The 24,010-nt window shown below is 47.1% G+C and overlaps 1 protein-coding gene across 2 annotated transcripts; it reads right to left on the reverse strand.

Annotated features, from left to right (window-relative positions):
• Window positions 1-7,130: 7,130 nt before the first annotated feature.
• Window positions 7,131-11,950, reverse strand: LOC123122049 (ubiquitin carboxyl-terminal hydrolase 2). Of its 2 annotated transcripts, none has more exons than XM_044542182.1 (3): window positions 11,675-11,950; window positions 8,687-11,534; window positions 7,131-7,829 (listed from the first exon to the last, which is right to left on the reverse strand). In XM_044542182.1, exons 2-3 carry the CDS (start codon window positions 11,527-11,529, stop codon window positions 7,589-7,591), a joined length of 3,084 nt encoding a protein of 1,027 aa, XP_044398117.1. In that variant the 5' UTR covers window positions 11,530-11,534; window positions 11,675-11,950; the 3' UTR covers window positions 7,131-7,588. The 2 variants fall into 2 exon arrangements, with proteins under 2 accessions (XP_044398117.1, XP_044398116.1); XM_044542181.1 differs by having other exon boundaries at window positions 11,651-11,947.
• Window positions 11,951-24,010: the final 12,060 nt, after the last annotated feature.

The following is a 24,010-nucleotide window of genomic DNA, read 5'->3' on the forward strand; positions in this document are numbered from 1 at the left end:
GGCATGAGTCTGAAATACCAATTTCAACTCTTGGAACATCTCATATGCTCCATGTCGTTCAAAACATTTTTGAAGTCCCGGTTCTAAGCCGTAAAGCATGGTGCACTAAACTATCAAGTAGTCATCATACCGAGCTTATCAAACATCATAACGTCTGCATCTGCTCCTGCAATAGTTCTGTCACCTAGCGGTGCATCAAGGACATAATACTTCTGTGCAGCAATGAGGATAATCCTCAGATCACGGAGCTAGTCCGCATCATTGCTACTAACATCTTTCAACTTATTTTTCTCTAGGAACATATCAAAAATAAACGGGGAACTACATCGCGAGCTATTGATCTACAACATAGATATGCAAATACTATCAGGACTAAGTTCATGGTAAATTAAAGTTCAATTAATCATATTACTTAAGAACTCCCACTTAGATAGACATCCCTCTAATCATCTAAGTGATCACGTGATCCAAATCAACTAAACCATGTCCGATCATCACGTGAGATGGAGTAGTTTTCAATGGTGAACATCTCTATGTTGATCATATCTTCTATATGATTCATGCTCGACCTTTCGGTCTCAGTGTTCCGAGCCCATATCTGCATATGCTAGGATCATCAAGTTTAACCCGAGTATTCTGCGTGTGCAAAACTGGCTTGCACCCGTTGTATGTGAACGTAGAGCTTATCACACCCGATCATCACGTGGTGTCTCGGCACGACGAACTTTCGCAAGGGTGCATACTTAGGGAGAACACTTGTACCTTGAAATTTAGTGAGAGATCATCTTATAATGCTACCGTCGAACTAAGCAAAATAAGATGCATAAAGGATAAACATCACATGCAATCAATATAAGTGATATGATATGGCCATCATCATCTTGTGCCTTTGATCTCCATCTCCAAAGCACCGTCATGATCACCATTGTCACCGGCGCGATATCTTGATCTCCATCGTAGCATCGTTGTCGTCTCACCAACTATTGCCTCTACGACTATCGCTATCGCTTAGTGATAAAGTAAAGCAATTACATGGTGATTGCATTTCATACAATAAAGCGACAACCATATGGCTCCTGCCAGTTGCCGATAACTCCGTTACAAAACATGATCATCTCATACAATAAAATTTAGCATCATGCCTTGACCATATCACGTCACAACATGCCTTGGAAAAACAAGTTAGACGTCCTCTACTTTGTTGTTGCAAGTTTCACGTGGCTGCTACGGGCTGAGCAAGAACCGTTCTTACCTACGCATCAAAACCACAATGATTTTTCGTCAAGTGTGTTGTTTTAACCTTCAACAAGGACCGGGCATAACCACACTCGATTCAACTAAAGTTGGAGAAACTGACACCTGCCAGCCACCTGTGTGCGAAGCACGTCGGTAGAACCAGTCTCGCCTAAGCGTACGCGTAATGTCGGCCCGGGTCGCTTCATCCAACAATACCGCCGAATCAAAGTATGACATGCTGGTAAGCAGTATGACTATTATCGCCCACAACTCATTTGTGTTCTACTCGTGGATATAACATCTACGCATAGACCTGGCTCGGATGCCACTGTTGGGGAACGTAGTAATTCAAAAAAATTCCTACGCACACGCAAGATCATGGTGATGCATAGCAACGAGAGGGGAGAGTGTAGTCCACGTAACCTCGTAGACCATAAGCAGAAGCGTTATGACAATGCGGTTGATGTAGTATTACGTCTTCACGATCTGACCGATCCTAGTACCGAAAGTAAGGCACCTCCACGATCTGCACACGTTCGGCTCGGTGACGTCCCACGAACTCTTGATCCACCTGAGTGTCGAGGAAGAGCTTCGTCAGCACGACGACGTGATGACGGTGATGATGAAGCTGCCGGCGTAGGGCTTCTCCTAAGCATTGCAACGATATGACCGAGGTGGATTATGGTGGAGGGGGCACCGCACACGGCTAAAACTGTTGTCTGTTGTGTGTTCTAGGGTGCCCCCCAGCCCCCGTATATAAAGGAGCAAGGGGGAGGCCGGCCGGCCCCTAGGGCGCGCCAAGGAGGGGAGGAGTCCTCCTCCTAGTAGGAGTAGGACTCCCCCTTTCCTAGTCCTACTGGGAGGGGGAAGGGGGAAGGAAGGAGAGGGAGAGGGAGAGGGAAAGAGGGGCCGCGCCCCCCTCCCCTAAAGCCCACTAAGGGCCCAATAACTTCCGGGGGGTCCCGATAACCCTCCGGCACTCCGGTTTTATCCGAAACCTCCCGGAACACTTCCGGTGTCCGAATATAGCCGTCCAATATATCAATCTTTATGTCTCGACCATTTCGAGACTCCTCGTCATGTCCGTGATCATATCCGGGACTCCGAACTACCTTCGGTACATCAAAACACATAAACTCATAATACCAATCGTCACCGAATGTTAAGCGTGTGGACCCTACGGGCTCGAGAACTATGTAGACATGACCGAGACTCATCTTCGGTCAATAACCAATAGCGGAACCTGGATGCTCATATTGGTTCCTACATATTCTACGAAGATCTTTATCGGTTAAACCGCATAACAACATACGTTGTTCCCTTTGTCATCGGTATGTTACTTGCCTGAGATTCGATCGTGGGTATCTCAATACCTAGTTCAATCTCGTTACCGGCAAGTCTCTTTACTCGTTCCGTAATGCATCATCCCACAACTAACACATTAGTCACATTGCTTGCAAGGCTTATAGTGATGTGCATTACCGAGAGGGCCCAGAGATACCTCTCCGATACACGGAGTGACAAATCCTAATCTCGATCTATGCCAACTTAACAAACACCATCGGAGACACCTGTAGAGCATCTTTAGAATCACCCAGTTACGTTGTGACGTTTGATAGCACACAAGGTGTTCCTCCGGTATTCGGGAGTTGCATAATCTCATAGTCTGAGGAACATGTATAAGTCATGAAGAAAGCAGTAGCAATGAAACTGTAACTATCATAATGCTAAGCTAACGAATGGGTCTTGTCCATCACATCATTCTCCTAATGATGTGATCGCGTTCATCAAATGACAACACATGTCTATGGTTAGGAAACAACCATCTTTGATAAACGAGCTAGTCAAGTAGAGGCATACTAGGGACACTTTGTTTTGTCTATGTATTCACACATGTACTAAGTTTCCGGTTAATACAATTCTAGCATGAATAATAAACATTTATCATGAAATAAGGAAATAAATAATAACTTTATTATTGCCTCTAGGGCATATTTCCTTCCGGGTTGGCGGCGGCGGGCTGTTTTTCTGACTCGAACTGAAGCGTTCAGTCGCCGCTGTCCACCTCTTCCTCTTTTTGGGCCCAACCAAAACCAAAAGCGGGCCTTATCTCAAACAGGTCGGCTTTTTTTAAATCACTGGCCACTTCCCTGGCAGCGGCGGCGGTTTTTCTGACTCGAACCGAACCATTCCGCCAACATTGTCGGCCGCCGCCGCTTTTTCCGCCCAACCAAAAGCGGATGCCTTGTCTCAAAGGCCGCTTTTCCTTTTCTTTTGGGAATCACGGGCTGCTTCCTGGCAGCAGCGGCGGCGGGCCGTCCTTTTTTACTCGAATAAGAGCGTCCGCCCCATCCACCGCTTTTTTGGGCCCAACCAAATCCGGATGCCTTGTCTCAAACACGCCGCTTTTTTTGAATCATGGGCCGCTTCCTGGCGGCAGCGGCGGCGGGCCGTTCTTTTTGACTCGAACAAGAGCGCCCGCCGCATCCACCGCTTTTTTTGGGCCCAACCAAATCCGGACGCCTTGTCTCAAACACGCCGCTTTTTTCCCTGAATCATGGGCCGGTTTCCGGGAGCTATGCACACTGGGAAGCCAGTGAACACACACCCACCATGCGCCCCTTTTGGGCCGGCCCATGTGCCGGGCGGGAAGCCCTTGTTTTTATCAATTTTTTTTGGATTTTGGTAATTTATTTTCTGTATTTTATTCTTTAAAATAATTAATATAAAATAAATTGAGGATTTCAAAAAAGAAATTAATAAAATCATAAAATGTTCGTGAATTCAAAAAATGTATGTTAATTCAAAAAATGTTCAAGATTTAAAAAATGCTCAGGAAATCATAAAACACTCGCGGATTCAAAAAAGTTCATGATTTAGAAAAATATGTTTGCATGTTCAAAAAATGTTCAGGATTTTGAAAAGAATGTTCGGTAAATAAAAAACGTTCATGATTTTGAAAAAAATGGTTAGGGAACAAGAAAGGTTCATGATTTTGAAAAAGTGTTCATGGATTTGAACAAATGTTTGCAAATTCAAAAATATTTGCAGGGACCCGATTGTTTTATATAAATATTTGCAGGGGTTGTTCTATAAAAAAGACTGACACGTGGGACCCACCCGTCATAACGGTCTAAGCTAACGGTGTTGACTTTTATGCCACGTCGAACCTGACGAATGGGCCCGATCTGTCATAATCGTGATTAAAATTAATTAACACCGTCATCAGTGCAAGATGATAGGTTTTCAAAACAGCAAGCCAATCTTGTGGTGGGTTTTAGGGAATTTAAAAAAGTGGAAGTTTTTCGAAATCCTAACCCGAATTGTGGTTGTTTTATGCTATTTACTCGTTGTCGTTTGCTTACATGTACTAAGTTATAAGACTACAACAGAGGATGCTCCAGGGAATTACATTTGTTGTATGGACATATGGTATGCTTGTGAATTTATTCTCCTCCGTATACGGTAAATTCGTAGTGGTGCCGAAAAATGACTTGTTTGATGTTTTAGCTTGGACCAGCATTCTATTGTGCATCACTCTTTCTCTGAACTATGTGCCCTTAAGTGCAAAACTAAATATTGGACCTACAAAAATATTTATAAAAAAATCAGAATGTTGATGTATAATGGAATTAGGACTTGCGTATCTGTATGTTGATTGTTGAAGCATGCTTGCTGAGTGGAATGTATCTTTTTATGCATGATTCCCGATTCAGATATATCACAGTGATTTTTCTTTTCTTTCATACGACCAGCGGATAGTGGTGGGTAATTTGTGTTTGCGTCATTGCGTGGCATTTATCCATCTAGAATCAATCAGAGGTTTGTTGTGCTGGAGCGCAAACTGTATTGACAGAAATATGCCTGCCTGGGATATGAAGGCATTCACTGGAGCTTAAAGAAAAATACTTCCAGAAGAAAGATACCAGGGAACACTCGGATGGTTCCTCTAGTACCTGACACTGACAGCAGTTTTAGTTAATTGCCTTTTTCTGGATCAACTAAATTCGAATGCTATGTGAGTAGAGCGACGATTTGGAGTTGATCTCGGCGATGACCACTTTGGTTGCACATCAGGAGGTGGTATGGTAATGGTGGGTCTGTGTGGCACAGAGGAGGCTTGCCGGATGCGGCGGGCGTATGCGCGGCTTCTCGTCGGATTGTATGACCTCAGTTGTGATTGCGGTGGCCACCGAAAGTCTAATCTTCAGATCCGGTGGTTTACTTTCAACAGGAGATGCAAACTATGGACAACAGTTTGACGCAGAGGAATGGTTGTGCAACGGCGGCGTTTTTCATCGCATGTGGTTGTTGGGATCGCGGAAAAGTGATGGGGACAACACTTCTGACATCCATGGTGGTGCTACTCGAGCACCCGGTCTCGAGTTCCGAGGTGAAAACCTAGGGCGGACCCAAGTTGGTTATACCTGGCAATGGCAACGTTTTTACATCGCTACCTTATTGAAGGCATTGTTCGGATATGCTCAGACTGATTCTTCAGGGTGAAAACCTAGATTCTGACCTTGATTGGTTGAATCCGGTGACGGCGGCGAAGGCGTTGCTGTTGAAGAACCGCGGAGTCCGTGTGGTGACATGAGATAGTTGGTGCGGATATGATCATTGTTATAGTTTGCCAATTGCTGATCTGATCGGGAGCTTTAATCTTTCTTTCTTTTTTTCCCTCGCCTACACATAAATTTGATCATATATGATTTTGCTATTTATTGGTGTGTTTTGTGTGCGTGTGTTGGTGTTGGTTGTGTGCATCTTAGTTATGCAGAGGCCGGGTGTGTGCTCATTGTGTTTGTATCCACTTGATGCTCCATTTTAAGTTAATAAAATCCACCCTTTATCGAAAAATGTGAGTGGAGCAGGTACTCCCATGCGACTTGAATCTCTGTCTGTATGGTTGGAAGAACAGTTTCTGTATGTTGAGTAGTCTTCTCAGCTGAGCTGCTTGCGTCGAAGCGTTTGCGGTTCCCCACCTTGATTACTTGCTGCTCATGGCATTTGGAGAAGTGTGTTCTTTTGTTCACAATTGCGGAATCGACTTTCAGTTAGCTAGCAATGTATTGCTCTTATGTAGCAGCAGAAAGGGAAAAGGAGTTCATTTGAGGCGACAGTAGATAACTTGTGTGCTGGTTCAGAGCAAGGAGAGGTCCCTGCTAAATGGATGAACAAGCGGCAACAGTAAGCTCTCGTAAATGGATCGATCGTACTGGCAGTGTAGTGTTGATGAACTCGGATGTAAAATTAGTATATATGCAGATGCTGCTCGTAGATGTAGCTGTAAAATTAGTATATTTTGATTGTTGATGCTGAAGCTGAAGGATGCTCGGTACATCACCTTCCGGCCGCGAGACGGTGGCTGGAGCAGGCACGGCGAGCGTCATGTGGATGCGCCAGTCGCCAACCACCCCCTTCTTCAGGAAGGGGTCGTCAGAGACGGCAGCACCGGCGCGCCGTTCCGGTTCACCTCTAGACTGCTCTGCACAGCTCCAGGACTGGCGTCCTCCTCAGCTTCTCGCCGGGCAAAACGTCACCCAGGAACATGCCGCTGTGCGCTGTGTAAAGCTGAAGCTGGCGAGCCCCATGATCCCAGGCAACAGGGAAGATACCAGCCATTACATAATACCATGTTTCAAAAAATCTAATTTAAATGTTTAAAAAAAATGCTTTTTTGTGACTGTACACAAGACATGTCTCTGCAATCCCTAAAATTTCCAAATCCAAATTTGGATTTCCCATTTTGGTTTCTTCCAAGAATATTTCGAATTCAAATTTGTAGTTTTTAGGGATTGTAGACATATATGTCTTGTGATTTGTGAAGAATCACCAAATTAATCTCTTGAAACTTCCAGGTTTGATTTTCGTGGCATGGTACAATCTAGTAATACATGGTAATAAATAACATGTCATTTCTACCTCAAGATGGAGCTACATGTTACAATATATTGTATATATACGCCCCCATCACGCAAAATTTAGGGGCGCACTCACATATATCAAAAACATGTACCAGGCTGTCTATGACTGACTGATTCACTCTAAACCAATACAACCGAGGACGCTCAACGATGACCTTGTAGAGATCTGAACGAACCGTTTGCCGATTTCAGACAATTTCCACCCGTCCACCTGTGCTCTCCAGAAAAGGAAAACCCAAAGAATGACCCACTGTAAGCAGCATGAACCGATTGGCTGTCCAAGTCCACTTGTAAAAAAGAACTCTCCCCAACTGAGACAGTCATAGCAGTATCCCAAAAAATGTTGTTTGTCACCTCTTGCTCGACATTCATCTTGTCCCTAACTACTCACTGATCCATGAGTAGGTCACCAGACATATATTGTCTTACTCGGCTACCCTCTCGTAGAAAAGGATGTAAGCCTCGCAGTTGAGAACCTCCTCCAGAGAGGTTTCTCTGACGTGTGAATCGCTCGCGTAAAACCAAGACTTGGAGGAGCGGCTCTGCTGCTGCCGACCCCCTATCTTGCCAGATCTTACATATGCGACATAATGCCCTCCTGTCATGCTTCCCATGTGCTCGACGACAGCTACCAGCCGATAAGTGGTGATGTCATTATCCTTCGATCTGCGTATTAAGGAAAACAGTTAATTTCCAAAGTACAAGCTAATTTAAAGTCTGTAAATGACTCTCTGCCCATAAATCACAGATATGAATGGTGCACAATAGGTCCCTAAACTTATGCGAGCATGTCACTTGGGTTCTAAACTTGAGGATAACACATTTAAGCATACTAAACTTGAGAGCTACACATCTAGGCACCTAAACTTGTACAAGTGTCTAAACAGAATAACAAATTAGATCAACTAGAACAATACTTGTTGTATATATGCTGAAAAATGACATACTAAAACCCATTTTGAGCCCCTTACTGTAGACACAAACTGTTGAGCAGTCAACACAGCTTACTGTATATGCCTTCAAATCTAAATCATACGTGTAACCTCCAGATTCACGTTGATTATGAAAAGATTTCATGCATTCCGCTTTCTTTCAGGATATGGACATGGCAGACTTGAATCAGAGAATAAGATTGTAAACAATTTGTAGGAAAAATATCTGCGGAGAATGTTCTAGGGTTTTACAGCCCATGAATCGTCATCATATAATATTTAATTATTTACCATTTCAGTTCTCTATGCTGACAAGAAACATTCTACGATTAAAATAAGAGCATTCTGTTGTATCATTATTAAAGAAAGATCCACCAAACTAAACAAGTGGAGAACAGGAATAGTGTCAAATTTTATCTAGTCATATCATTGTGGCAAAATCCTACACGCAATTGCTACTTTAGCAAGCCATGGAGAGACAGTGGTCCCCCTTGTGGCTACTAGGAACTATAGCTGCAGGCAAGCAGAAAACCGTTGGGTTGAAATTTTTTTTTTTTGTGGCAAATTCAACTGAGTTAGAAAAATCAGTACCTTGGGTCCATGTACGGTCGTATATCAAGTGTCTCCTTAAAGCGCACATGCCCTTTCAGTTTCCTGAACCGACCATGAGAGTCGTGGCTGAATCTGTTCAAAGTAATCGTCAATACAGGTGGTGCCTTGCTGATAAGAATTCTTCTCATTGCAGCTCTGAAAACCTTTGTTTCATCCTCTTTCTGTTTATTTTGGTTATCTTGTCCTTTGTGTACCTTGACAACCATCTTCATTCTCTTCCTCCTTCCGGTATTCCTTGTGAAGCCATCTTCATTATCTTTGGCGCTCGGTAAGATGCTTTGCGTCTCAGGTGGAAGGCTACTAGTCACAACTTCTTCAGCATTGGCACCACCAGATTCAACCTTTTTGTCGCTAGTAGTACTGCAAGAGGCAGGGTCATTATCACCACAACTCACTGGCGCACTTGTTTCTTCAGCGGCTACATCCACATTATGACCATCGTTATGCCGCGCAAAGTCATGCGGCTGCTTACTGGAAGATGTAAATTCCACTGCTGAGCTGTTCAAATTCCTACACTCCTGGTGGTATGTTTTACTGTCTGGCTGTTCAGTAGTGTCAATGTCTGGAGAATTACCATCAGAGGTGTTTTCAGCATCAACCAAAGGAGGATTTGCACACACACCTTCGTTACAGCACATGTCAGGATTTACATTGACAGAGCAACCATCAGTTGCCATAATCTGATCAATGTCCTCCTTTTTGCTGCAGCTCGGGACCTTATCATCATCTTGTTTTTCATCACCACTTGCCATCATCTCCGCACTGTCCTTTCTGTCATTGGCACTAGCTGCCGTCTCCTCACCCTCTTTTAATTCATTGGTGTTTGGCTGTGCAACAGGGATGGAACAATTCTCACAATGCCAAGATTCCGATAGCAGCTCTGGCTCAGTATACAATGACAAGCAGCCCTCGACTGATACGGGAGCATTACTATCATCCACTTCATCATCAGCACTATTGCTACTCCAAGCCATCACATCAATATCTCCAGTTGTTCCAGTTTCTTTCTTAGCATCAGAAGTTACTTCAGGCTCACCAAACATATCACCGATACCAAAACAGTCATCTTGCTCACCATCTCCGCCATATAACGGCTGTGCGTGATTTTCTGCTGCTAGATAATCAGCTGGATGAGGACCAAAAACTATTGGATTCTGTGAGCTTTCTGCAGTTTCATATATTTCTTCAGCAGTGGTGTCAAATTCTTTGTAAGGAAGCAAGATCACAGTCTGTAAACAAGTTGCATCATCAACAATGTTCTCACCTGAGTGCTCAGAAATCAAGGCCTGCTCTTTGGGCAAGGCATCATCTCCACTGTGAAATGAACCATGTATGGCGGCATCGTTGCTGTTCCAGATCTGTCCTGCTCCGGTCGAACATGCGGAATCAAGAATCTCAGACTTTGTTTCATCTGCATCAGCAAGATAATCTAACCAGGAAATGTCAGCCTCCACATTTGAAGCGGCCTTCAGTTCTTGGTTGGGAACAGAAGCACATGACTCACTGCACTCAGAGGGCTCATGTTCTTTCTCACTGACAACCTGTCCCAATTCTGAACCTGGAATCTGGGAATCATTGCCTTCAGCAACTGTTTGTACTTGTTCTTTGCTGCTCTCCGCTATTGCAGGAGACACTCGGGTAGCAACCTTTCCATATCTGCGATTTTTGTTCCTATCTCGTATGGACTGCTTGGTCCTCTTTGCTGGTGGTGATGAAACACTCTTGGCTGGAGGTTTCCTTGATGGAACTGGTAGTGAGAGATCAAGGAATTGGTCATGCTTAACAGATCCGTGTGTGCATTCTGTGCTGGACACAGTACTAGACAGCTGACCCCCAAAGATGGAGTCAACAATTGTAGGAACCCCAGCAGCGCTGGAAGCATCCTCCGCTGCCTTCCGCGCTTCAGTTTCCTCCGTGCCTAAACCATCAAGAAAACAGCGGAGCAATTCATGGCTGTCCTGCATCTGGTAGCCTTTGAACTGAGGGTATTTTGAGCAAATGCTTGAGAAAAGGCTCTTTGGGCTCAGTGCACCTCCTGCATCATTCGAAGCACTTGTTTCCACAAAGAGCTTCTTCAGTGACATAGCAATGGCTCCTGTTGGAACATCTGGTCCTAGCATCTTGCTGCGGAACTTATCAAGCGCTAGGAGGCTCTGCAGCACTGCATTGAAGAAACATGTATTTCCAAGATTTGGCAGCCCTTTAATCACATTACCATGGCTATTAGCCAAAACCAATGCATTGCTATCCACTGCACCAAGAACCACCTTCTCGACGGCTGGCGCTGCTACAACTGTCTCTACTACAGGCAACTCGATGGACACCTCATGTTCGCATGACAAGCAATACGCGACAGTTGGTTTATCATACCGTGCAGCCCACCAGTGTCGGTCCTGCTTGGCATGCCTTCTGGCATGGCCGTATGGCTTCGTATCTGACACGGCACCGCCGCAGAAGTGCCGGCCGCAGTCCAAGCAGACCCATAAATCATCGTTCTTCTCCGCCTTGGCCTGCGTCTTGGCAGCAGCGCCTTTCTTCTTCTGCTGCTTACCGCCTTTCTCCTTGCCACCCCCGCCGCCTTTCTTCCGGGGGGCCTCCTCCCGGCAGTGCTCACACGACGCGAGATGCTTGGCAGACACGATCTCCCGTAGGACCTTGTCCAAGTGGCGACCGTCACGGCTGTAGTGGCCGCACTGCTCCCAATCGCCGGCCGACGCAGCCGCTTCCTCGACGTCCTGCGAGGCCTCGTCGCCGGATCCAGCGTCGGCCAGCGGCTCCCGCTGCTGCGCCTTCTTCGGCTTGGCCTTCACCTTCTTTCCCATCGCTCCTGAAACACACGGATCCAATCAAGCCCAAGGACGAGACCAGCCGACAGCCACACGGCCGCCGGGGGCGGATCCAGATGGGGAAATTTCTGGAGTTCGGTGGGGTTTAACAACTAACCGCTGGAGGACGGGATGGTCATACCTCAGGAACCAATGCTCGAAATCGCGGGCGGAGTTGGGGCAGCAGGGACGCGACGAGGCGGGACGGGAGCGGCGGCTGCGGCGGCGACGCGCGGGAGAGGCGGGGGGTGTGCTGCTTGGGGGGCGGAGGCTTCGTCGGCAGTGGAGCTAAGCTACGACGGCGCGGCGGCAGCTGTGGCTAGGGCAGGGAGATACTTCAGGGCCGGCGCCGCACTGGGTGGGATTGGGGGGCACGGAGAGGAAAATGAAGGTGTGCCGATACGCCACGGAACTCTGAATACGAGTCGGGGTAGTATGAACAATCTGTCGTAGTCTTTTCGGCTACGAAAACTAAACGTACCCATACATTTAATCCCTCCGTTTTATAATATAAGAGTTTTTTTTACGAATATAATATAAGATCATTTTTAACACTAATGTGAGTAATTTACTAGACAATACACCAATGCGGAATCGGTTGCAATATATTTTAAAAGATTTGGTTGTATCCAACACGAATATTCAAGTTAATAATATATGAACTAAAAAATACATATAAAAAATACATATGATATATAGTGTTGACGTATAAATGTATTACCTAATCTCTTTCATTAGATCGGTTTTTTGGCTGCACTAGCTAGAGTACACTTCTATATGGTATCAGACGCAGAGGAAACCAATCCTTCCGCGCCCACCCACCCTCCTTCCGTTGCCATGGACACCAATCCTCTAGCGCTTCCCCCACTCCTCTGATGATGATGCACCAGCACCGGCCAGCGTCCTCCATGCCGCCTTGGTGAGCGCCCCTCCTGCGCCCCCGGCAACCCCAGCGCCATCACCCGCTCTTGGCGCGTTTCCCTCGTCCGTGCTGCAGATGATTGACATCCGTCACCACGTCCCCATCACCCTGGACCTGCACGCCGGCAACTACACGCAGTGGCATCGCTTCTTCTTCACCATCGTCGGCATGCTCGGTGTCCGCGACCACCTCGTCGCCCCGACTGTTTCACATCGCTGCGACCCCGAATGGTCATGGTCGACCACTGCGTCGTGCACTGGATCTATGCCACGATCTCGCCCGAACTGCTCGATGTTGTCATGCAGCCAGACGGCACTGCCGACGTCCTCTGGGCCGCCATCGAGGAGATCTTCCGCGCCAATCAGCTCTCCCGCGCCGTGTACATCGACGCGGAGTACCACGCCGTGGTCCAGGGTTACCTGACGGTGATGCAGTACTTCGCACGCCTGAAGTCCTTCACCGACCAGCTTCGCGACCTCGGGCAGCCGGTCGGCGACACGCAGCAGCTATTCCACATGCTGCGCGGCCTCGGTCGTCAGTATCACGGTGCAATCCCGCATCTCATCGCGCGTAATCCACTGCCCACCCTTCTATAGGTGCGTTCCTTCCTCCTGCTGGAAGAGCACCGTGCGGAGCAGGCTACTCGCCTGCAGTTCGCCCACGCACTCATCGTCGCGTGCCCACCGCCTGCCCCTGCAGCTCCACCTGCTCCCTCCGACGGGAATGCGGAGCGTGGTCGTGGTCGCAACCGTCGCCGCGGCCGCGGCAACGGGAGGGGGAGGGGGGCATCGTCTTCATCTTCGTCTCCAACACCGCCCCTCCGCGTCCGGCTGCCCTGCAAGGCCAGGCTCCCGACACCAACTCCTGGACCAACATGGTGCAAGCCTGGCCCATGCCATGGCGCGCGCCCGGCTCTGGCATCCTTGGTCCACAACCTGACGTCCCACAGCAGCAGGCGTTCTTCACCTATGGCTTGCCCCAGCGCCAGGTCCAGCACGGTACCCTTTCCGCCGTCGCCCTACGAGTACAGCGCCTATCCTTCCATCCTCCCCGGTTTCACCTATGGCTCGCTGGGCGCTAGCTCCAGCACGGCGCCCCCCGCCGTCCCAACCATCGGACATGGGTGGTCTACAGACGACGCTCCAGGCCGCGCACACCTCGCCGCCACCACCTTCCAGCACCTCGGACTAGTACATGGACTCCAGGGCGTACTCGCACATGACCTCCAACCCTGGTACTCTCCATTCCCTTCGCCCTTCCTTTCCTCCTAGTGACATTATCGTCGGCAACGGCGACCGCCTACCGATCACTTACACCGGGTGCGGCTTGCTTATCGCCAACAACTCGTCCTTAGAGCTTCACAATGTTTTGCTTTCTCCTTCGATCATTACCAATCTCCTTTGTCGCCTCACCCGCGACAACCCTATTTCTGTGGAATTTGACTCTTTTGGGTTTTCTTTTAAGGATATCCGCACCCGCCTGGTGATCCTTCAGTGTGACTCGACGGGCGATCTGTACCCGGTGTGCCCCAACCCCGCCGTCCCCCGTGCCAGCCACTTTGCTGGCGCCACGACCACGGAGCTGTGGCACAACCGTCTGGGGCATCCTGGTGAGGAGACGCTTCGCCGTGCCCTTCACCACCTCCCGTTCACCTGCACGCCGTCCACTCCGCATTCCTGCGCCGCCTGTCGCCTCGGCAAGCATACGCCTGCCGTTCTCCACTTCCACAACAACAAGCTATTTTCCCTTTCAGTTACTTCATCTAGATGTTTGGACTTCTCCGATTGTTAGCATATCAGGATTTGAATACTATCTGGTTGTAATCGATAGTTGTACTCACTATGTTTGGACGTCCCCTTTACACCACAAATCTGAAGTTATTTGCGTGCTCTCTGCATTCTATGCCTACGTACAGACTCAGTTCAAGCGTCCCATCCTAGCTCTCCGGACAGACAACGGGCGCGAGTTCGGCAATCTTGCCATCTGCTCACTCTTATCCAAACACGGCATTGTCCTACGGCTGACATGCCCTTACACCAGCCAGCAAAATGGCAAGGCCGAGCACGTCCTCCGCACTCTGAACGAGAGCGTCTGCGCTCTGCTCTTTCATGCCTCCCTACCCCCGCGCTTCTGGGCTGAAGCTCTCTCCACTACCACCCTCCTTCTCAACTACAAGTCGCGCGCCACCAGCTCACCGTGCACGCCCCACGAACTACTCCTTTGTGTGCTGCCGGACTACTCCATCCTCCGCGTGTCGGTTGCTTATGCTACCCCAACACAACTTCCACCTCTCTCCACAAACTCGATCACCTGCGTCTTCCTTGAGTACCCGCCCGATCACCGTGGCTATTGTTGCTATGACCCAGTTTCCCACCGCGTGCTCACCTCTCGCCACGCCTTCCCTCCACTCCAGCGACCTTGCCTCCATGCCTCGTCCCTGCACCCGTACGTGCTCCTGCCACCCACGATTGCCCCGGATGACGTGCCCACGCATGCACGCTCCTGCACACCGCGGGCCTTCGATAACTGCTCCCTGCACGCGCCCTCCGCTGATTCAAATATGACCGCTGGATCTTCATCTGACGTGCCTCATTCAAACCACCTCCGCGCGTGTGCCTCCCCCCTCCACGGTCCGATCCTCATCGGATGAGTCGTTTTCAAACTCCACCACTGCGCGCTTCTCTAGCTCGCATGCATCCCTTGGATCCTCATCTGATGGCTCGCCTTTATCCGCGATGTCTCCACCATCCCATCTTGATCCACCCGCGTCGTGCGCTCGTCCGATCGTCACCCGTGCTCGCGGTGGCGTCTTCCGCCCTAGCCACAAGTACGCGAATGATTACGTTTGCGTGGCCGATAGGTCTCCAACGTATCTATAATTTTTGATTGTTCCATCCTGTTATATTATCAATCTTGGATTTTTTATAATAATTTTATAGTCATTTTATATCATTTTTTGGTACTAACCTATTGACATAGTGCCAAGTGCCAGTTGCTGTTTTCTGCATGTTTTTTACATCACAGGAAATCAATATCAGACGGAGTCCAAACACAACGAATCTCCACGGAGATTTTTTTTGGACCAGAAGGAACATAATGGGCCCTGGGCGCGCCTAGGGGGGTGCCCCAAGGAGGGCACAACCCACCAGGGCGCGCCAGGAGGCCCAGTCACGCCCTGGTGGGTTGTGCCCACCTCGGGTGCCCCCACCCCAATATTCCCAAAAACCTAGGGAAGTCGACGAAATATTCATCCAGCCGCCGCAGAGTTTAGAACCACCAGATCTAATCTAGGCATCATCTCGGATGGGGTTCACCACCTCCATTGGTGCCTCTCCAATGATGCGTGAGTAGTTCTTTGTAGACCTTCGGGTCCATAGTTAGTAGCTAGATGGCTTCATCTCTCTCTCTCTCTGAATTCTCAATACAATGGTCTCTTGGAGATCCATATGATGTAACTCTTTTGTGGTGTATTTTTTGCGATCGATGAACTTTGAGTTTATGATCAGATCTATCTTTTTATATCCATGAAAATTATTTGAGTTTATGTGATCTCTTATATGCATGATCTCTTATAGCCTCGTATTTCTTCTCTGATATTTGGGTTTTGTTTGGCCAACTTGATCTATTTATCTTGCAATGGGAGTAGGTGCTTTGTAGTGGGTTCGATCTTACGGTGCTTGATCCCAGTAACAGAAGGGGAACCGACACGTATGTATCATTGCTACTAAGGATAAAACGATGGGGTCTATCTCTACATAGATAGATCTTGTCTACATCATGTCATTGTTCTTATTGCATTACTCCATTTTTCCATGAACTTAATACACTAGATGCATGCTGGATAGCGGTCGATGTGAGGAGTAATAGTAGTAGATGTAGGCAGGAGCCAGTCTACTAATCTTGGACGTGATGCCTATATAATGATCATTGCCTGGATATCGTCATGAGTATTTGAAGTTCTATCAATTGCCCAACAGTAATTTGTTCACCCACCGTTTGCTATTTTTCTCAAGAGAAGCCACTAGTGAAACCTACGACCCCCGGGTCTCTTTCTCATATATTTGCCTTTGCGATCTACTTTTCTTTTGCATTTATTTTCAGATCTATTAAACCAAAAATACAAAAATACCTTGCTGCAATTTATTCTTATTTATTTTATTTGGTGTTTGATCTATCAATCTACTATAATTTACCTCACGTCCGTTTGCCTATCTTGAGGCACCTTACCCCGGAAGGGATTGACAACCCCTTTAACACGTCGGGTTGCGACGATTTGTTATCTGTGTGCAGGGGTTGTTTACGTTGTGTTGTTTGGTTCTCCTACTGGTTCGATAGCCTTGGCTTCATATCTGAGGGAAATACCTACCGCTGTTGTGCTGCATCATCCATTCCTCTTTGGGGAAATACCGACGTAGCTTCAAGCGACATCAAAAGGAATTTCTGGCGCGGTTGCCGGGGAGGATCTTCAACATATACCAGGTTCCTAATCATAAATCTCATCTCCTCGCAATTTACATTATTTGCCTTTTGCCTCTCGTTTTCCTCTCCCCCACTTCACAAAAATTTGCCGTTTTATTCGCCCCTCTTTTCCATTCGTCGTTTTCTTGTCGGATCTATTTTTGAGTGCAATCTTGTTGCGTGGCCATCATGACTCAAGAGAACACCAAGTTATGTGATTTCTCAAATACCAACAACAATGATTTTATCGGCACTCCGATTGCTCCTCCCGCCACTAGTGCGGAGTCTTGTGATATTAATACTGCTTTGCTGAATCTTGTTATGAAAGATCAATTTTTTGGTACTCCTAATGAGGATGTCGCATCCCATCTTAATACCTTCGTGGAATTATGTGATATGCAAAAGAAAAAAGATGTGGACAATGATGTGGTGAAGATGAAATTATTTCCGTTTTCTTTGCGTGATTCTGTAAAAATTTGGTTCTCTTCTTTGCCTCGCACACTACTGCAGGATGCTGCTAACGCGACACTACGATCAGATACCCTTCGATGAAACTGTGTGCGATGCCATAATCGCAAACGGTGGTATAAAAACCGTCAAAAAAGGTGCAAAACGTTTGCGATGGAGGATGCATCAAACACGGTTCAGATTTTAGTTGTGTGTGTGATGCAGGGCATACAATTCAGCTCAATTAATCGTTTGCGATGAGGAGGAACAAAAGAAACGGGCAGCCAAATGAAGGTGTGTGCAATGTGTACAACATACGGTTCACTCGGATGAACTATTTGTGCTTAGGCAACACAAAAGAAACGGTCAGCCAGATCAAAGGTGTGTGCGATATACGGCATGCGTTTCACTCGGATGAACTGTTTGCGTTGAGACATGAGAACAGAAACGGTTCAAATGAACAAGATGTGTGTGATACGAGGCAAACAGGTCCGTAATCGGAAACGTGTGCGAAGACCGATAACAACACAGACGATTACTGCTAACAAGCCATGTGTGTTGTGAGCAAACGATTGCTAGTATACAATTGTGAGTGATTGATGAAAACATCACCGATGGGTTCCATTGTTTAGTCCGTGTGCGATGTGATTTTCTTTGTCCGCACAACATCTATGCTCTGTCTATACAGAGCATCAACATATATACTTAAAAAGACAGCATTGCATAACCAAATTAAGCATACAATTAAACAAGTGACTACACACATAACATTTCCACACACCAAAGAAAGCAATTACATGAATACTAAAGAAGGAGAAACGAGGATCTAATCATCTCCTTATTGTTGCGATGATGCTTGCCATTGCTCTGCTTCCGGCTGGATCCCTGGCCGTTTTGGGGAAGGAGGGACTTACTCATGTCAACGATCCACCTGTACATGTCGTAGCTCATGTACGCCTCCTTGGCCGCGTACACGACGTGAGCTTTGTCGAGTTTCTCCATCCAGGCCGAGTGCCATGCACGCTTGTCCTTGTTGCACGAATCCTTCATGTTTCTGTAGTAGGGGTCGATGATGGCCTCGGCGAGGTGAACCAGTGAGTCCTTCTCATGCTCCTTGCTGCCCCTGATCTTGTATTGGCCCTGGATGTCGACAAGATTCTGGCAGGCGATGCCCGAATTCTCGAGCGCCTTTACATCGTTGGTGATGTCCACCGTAGCGAACATGTAGTGGGGGCTGTTGACAAACCTGGCGAAACGCTCGCAAGGCCTTGTGGCCAGGTAGTAGTGGTAGACGAGGACGTGGTGGTGCACGCACATCTGGGCGACGACGACCTTGGGACGAGACCCAACATGAGCGCGGGTGTACTCGAGGTCGAACCCGACCACCTTGTACTTCTCCTCGGCAAGCAACAGCTCCATGATGTGGATGGAGTGCTCCACCCAGACCGGGTCGTTCGTGTACACTACCGAGAGGTCCATGAACCTTTTGTGGGTGTCCACCACGGCACGCATGGTGAACTGCTGCTCGTCGTCGGCAACCGCTCGGGGGCCATTGGAGCCACGCAGGATACCCTCTAAGAATTTCTCGTGGTGGGTGTGCTTCTTGCAATGGTGGGGCGCGATCGAAAGGTTGAAGAGACACAATGGTAGGTTAAATGGCCGCTGTAATAAATGGGGGCCGGCCGGCCTGTAATCGTCACGACGTTCATAGCTGAGGATTTCAGTGCATGCTTGACAACACCACACCGCACGCGTGGGCTCGAAGAGGCGCCAAATGTATCATCGATGAGCCCGCGCTATCGCGCTGTTTACCGCGCAAGCTTCCCGCACGGCTAGTTTGGCCACGCGTCGGCTAGAAGAGGGACAAATCATGGGCGTTTATTGGCAAAAAGCTTTGTAAAAACAAAGTGTGTGGAATGACTTCAGTCAGAAGTTTACCCTTGGGTGATGAGGTCAAAGTTACACAGAAGGGTGATGATGGACACTCGAGGGCGATAATTAATTCTGCACTCAACAGTGCACACAGTGGAAGAAACCAACTGTGTGCAATAATGTCGAAGATCGCACTCGATTTAGCTATATAGATCGTGTGCTGTGAGATCGACAAGATAAACTGATTCGAGAATGGTTAATAAAATCTAAGACCATTGCATATTAAGGTCAAAATAGTGCTAGCAATATACGAGTCTCATACGATGCCATTTCAACAATTGTACCACAAAAGCTCGAAATGTTACAAGGTTCAAATTCCAGAGTTATATGGCTCAAATTCGAAGATTACAAGGTTCAAACTGATATTAGAAATGAAATTCAGTTCATCGGCTGCAAACGCTCGCGCTGATCCGCTGAACATGGATATCAGAGAGGGTCAAACTAATATCACCACTTCTAAGTCTGGCTTCGAAACCTCACATTTTTTGCAAAGGGGTCAGCCACCGAGAAGTCATGTATGGGGTTGACACGATGACTTCCGATTACTCTGTCATCTGAAGTTCCAAAATGAAATTTAGCATTTTTGGAGCCTACTCCATTCTGCCGCAGGCGCCGGCGCTGATCAACAAACCATTCATTTTTGCGAAATAAATGTAGGGCAAACCTCCTTTCCTTCAGCACCCTTGCTCTGAGAACAAAGAACCTGGCGAATATAATCTCTGGTAAGGTCCCTCGGTAGGAGTTCGAAGTAATTTCTGAGAGATGCAGATCTAGGCATTCGACGTGATTGTTATATTGTATCACATTATCCACCACTGGGCCTAATCTTATCTGCAAAAGAAGAAAACGTGTTAGTGCCTACATGCAGTTTTGAACATTACTACAGGCCTAGCTATTTGGTTTGCAGGATTTGTAAAATGCACTAACATGCCATCTTTGATCTGACATGATTAACATGGGCATTTGATTACATTCTAGAAAAATGTAGCCTTCTTCACAAGAGGTTGGAGTGGATGAAAAGTTCCCTAAGAAAACTAGTACAGATGAATCCAAAGGAGAAATGCTTATGATTGTAACCATATGGATCAAGCAACCAATATGGGCAGGGCATGTATGTACTGAAATCCTCCATAAGAACCTTCAGAAATCGTAGTACATTGTCATTGTAAACTTGGAAAAAGGTGTCACAAATTGAACTCCCTTATGGTTAAAATTTAACCAGAAAGGAACATCACCTCGATATATAGCTTCTCCAGGCATAGAAAACATATCAGGAAACTGACAACTTGCTCCAGGCCAGGCCCAATAGATTCTAGTGCCAAGACCTTCACTGTGCGCAGTTTCGGGGTCAAGCTTGTCGGAATCATTTTCTGAATGACAGACGAACAAACATCTTCAAAATTAGAAATAATGTTAATTTGTAGAAGGAGAGGTAGAAGGCAGTTGTTGTACCTGAACGGGTGTGGATCCAATAATAAGTTCGGAGTATTTGTCAGACGAGTAGCCCACAACTGTCAATTTTGGCGCAGAAATGACATTGATTCTTGTTGGACCTTCTTGATCAACTACAAGTAATCTCTCAAGTGCAGGTGTGTCCTAGATGACCATACCGTGGTACACATCTTGTGATGTCTTCCTGCCGCACCAGCAACACACATAAATAGTCCGGAGAGTCATGGAGGTGATGTGGAAGGTACTCAACCCATTGATCGCCTGAAGACGAAGGTACTCGAGTGCAGTACAGCCATGATGCAGGCGCTCCATGTCACCCTTTGAGAGGAAGACGGCGACGAGCTTGAGGTGCTTCAGTCGTGGTAGAATAAGAGCGGATGCGTCATTAAGGGGCGGGAAATGACAGTTCCTAAACTTGGCGACATGCAGCGTGGGTGCGAGGCGGAGTGCGGACGTTGGTAGCGACCGCATATGCCCATCATCAAAAGTGAGCTCCTCAAGCTGATCTAGGGCGGGGGATCGGAACCAGTCATCAAGCCTGGCTCGGTCCTTGCCGTTGGAACGGAACTTGCCCATTCTAAGGCCTTTGGTTGGGCCAAGGTGACTGCCGAGGATCTTGGAGAATGCATCCAAGCTTTTGTGATAGCCATGGCAGAGCTCGTGGGTGTCGATGAGGTCGAGAGGGCTGGAGTTCCATAGGGGGCGCCACCGCCGGGAAAGGAGGGTTGTCCGCGCCCCATATTTGATTGGGAGGAGGGAGATGATGACTCTCAACATATCATCGGGGAGGCTGCTGATTAAGTCTAGGCCGGCTGGAGTCGCTTGCGGTTCTAGCTCGCCCCGCCCCCGCTTGTTGGCAACCCCATTCTCCACCTCCGGAGTCTCCTTGTCAGCGGCGCTTTCTTATAGGAATGGGAGTACAGGGAATATTTAGTTAAAACAGGGCAATAGAAAAGTGTATTGGTAACTAGAAGTTATTAGGTAGGAATATAGTAAGAAAAGGGAATAACAATTGGTTTCTTAAATACTACACAATTCATTTGACATTGCTGGGTAAGTCAACATATGCAGATAGTTGAAAATAAAACTTACTTCGAACAAAGTCTGGACGGATGATTTTGTCGGGGAAGTTAGCATATATCTCATGACCAAGCCCTTTTATGTGCAGTGCAATTTTAGTGCCAGCTTTCAGTACATAAAACTTTGCAATTTCATTCCAAAAGCCAGTGCCAAAATAGGAGTCACCACGTTCATCAAGTCTTACAGTAGCAACGATTGTAAATCCATGGTTTGTGTGCAGTATGACATCCGTGGAGCCTTGATCTATGTAAAGGGAAAAATTGTGCACTACATAATCTGTTGCATAGTGAGGGTTGTCCTGCAGAAAATGGTAGGATTGTTAAAGAAAATATGGTAACATGCAAATATGGGTCCAAATTGAAAGAACTGTACATCAGTTGAAATCGAAGGACAAAAATCTATAATTAAACAGATAGGTAAACATGATGTCATGGAAAAATGAGAGTAAGCGAAAGAACAATACATCATTAATTTTCCTAATATAGAAAGAAGAGGGGAAAATCCCTATGACGTATATGGTGCATGTGGCACCTTTTATCCAAATTTAGCAATATTTAGAATATGTTCAGGAAAGTAGGCCATGCCAACCGATTTAGGGTGAGATTGAACATACCGCACGCGTCCTCAAGTTATCTGGTACGATGAGATGGAATCTCTGGCGGCGGTCGCAAAGTCCTGAAGTGTCGGCGCACTGTACATTCTATGAATGAAAGAAAACCCTCAAATCAGCTCGAATAAAAATGAATTCACGGTGATTTTCTCCGGGTGATTAAAGGAGGCAGATGAACTGGGATAAGAGATGAGATAATATCTTGTTAAATTAGTTACCTTGTCGTCCATGAGAAAGAACTCTCAGTACGGCAGATTCCCCAACCGAGCGGAGCTGGGTTGACTGCCAGTGTCGAGAAAGTCGATGGCGATAGGCGGCGGCAAGCGGAAGTGGCGAAATGCGGTGGGCTTTGCCGGCAGCCTAGCGGCGGCGACATGCGTCGAGCTAAGTGTTTACCGTCGCGATAGGCGGTGCCATGCCATAGACGCGGAGGAGCTTGTGCAGGTGTGAATGGGGAACGTACCGGAGGGGCCGAGGGGGTGGCGGGCGGGGTGAGGATTTTTGTGACGTGGGGATGGTGAGGGTTTTCTTTTTTCTTTTTTGAATTGGATGGTGAGGGTTTTCTGTCCCACAAAGAATTTTGGGGGCGACAGTTTGCTAAAGAGAACAGTGTGTGATTGACGCAGCAGGCAAAATGAAAGTCATTGCACACGGTTCCAATTTTGGGAACCGTGTGTGATTGACGTACTACCTCCGTCCTGGTTTATTGGTCCCCCGTTATAATTTTTACCAAAATTTGGCGAAATATTTAACATACTCAGACATAGATAATAAGCGTACACATACATAAGCATAGTTCAACCATTAAGTACATAGTTCAACCGTCATTAAGCGTACTCAAGCGTACATAGTTCGATCCATCCCACATCTCATCTCACATGCGGCCGGCACGATCCTGAAGCTTCTCTAGGTACTCGGCGTACGCGCCGTGCACCACCCTGCGAGAATACTTTTGCTTGAAGGAGCCAACGACCCGTCCTCTTGCATGCGCCAGAACACTTAGGTTGCAAAATGGGCATCCATAGTCGTCGTTCCAGGTCCTAATACGCCTGTTATGCATTCCCGCATAAAGCTCCCTCAGGATTCGCCTCTTGTACTTCCTCTAGGCATCCTCATCCTCGCTGTCCACATCGTCAGACATCACCTATACAAATAGTAAAACAAATTTGGCATCAAATCACTGATTACATGCCGTGAAGTAGGATTAGGAATTTATGGCTATTTATTTACACATATCCAGAGATTATGGTTTGATTTTTAAGCACAGTCGTCTATGTACAGACCAATCTTGAAGAAAATAATGGCACAAACATATGTAGGTCATTCAAAATCAATTGTTAAGTCCTGGCTAGGAATTATTAGCACAAACACTAACCCTAGTCGGATTACTAGCAGAAATCATTTGCACAGATGAAACAACTAATCACTTATCACCTATACCATTCAAACAATCAATACACTACACGGATCTAACGAAACTTACTCAGATTTCATGGATTGGGAGAACATAACCACAAGATTTCTATTCCAAAAAGGGGGAGGCAGGAGTAACCAGAGAAACCCTATGATCTATTTGA

Source organism: Triticum aestivum, chromosome 5D (genome assembly GCF_018294505.1).
Source record: "Triticum aestivum cultivar Chinese Spring chromosome 5D, IWGSC CS RefSeq v2.1, whole genome shotgun sequence".
Classification (NCBI taxonomy): Eukaryota; Viridiplantae; Streptophyta; class Magnoliopsida; order Poales; family Poaceae; genus Triticum; species Triticum aestivum.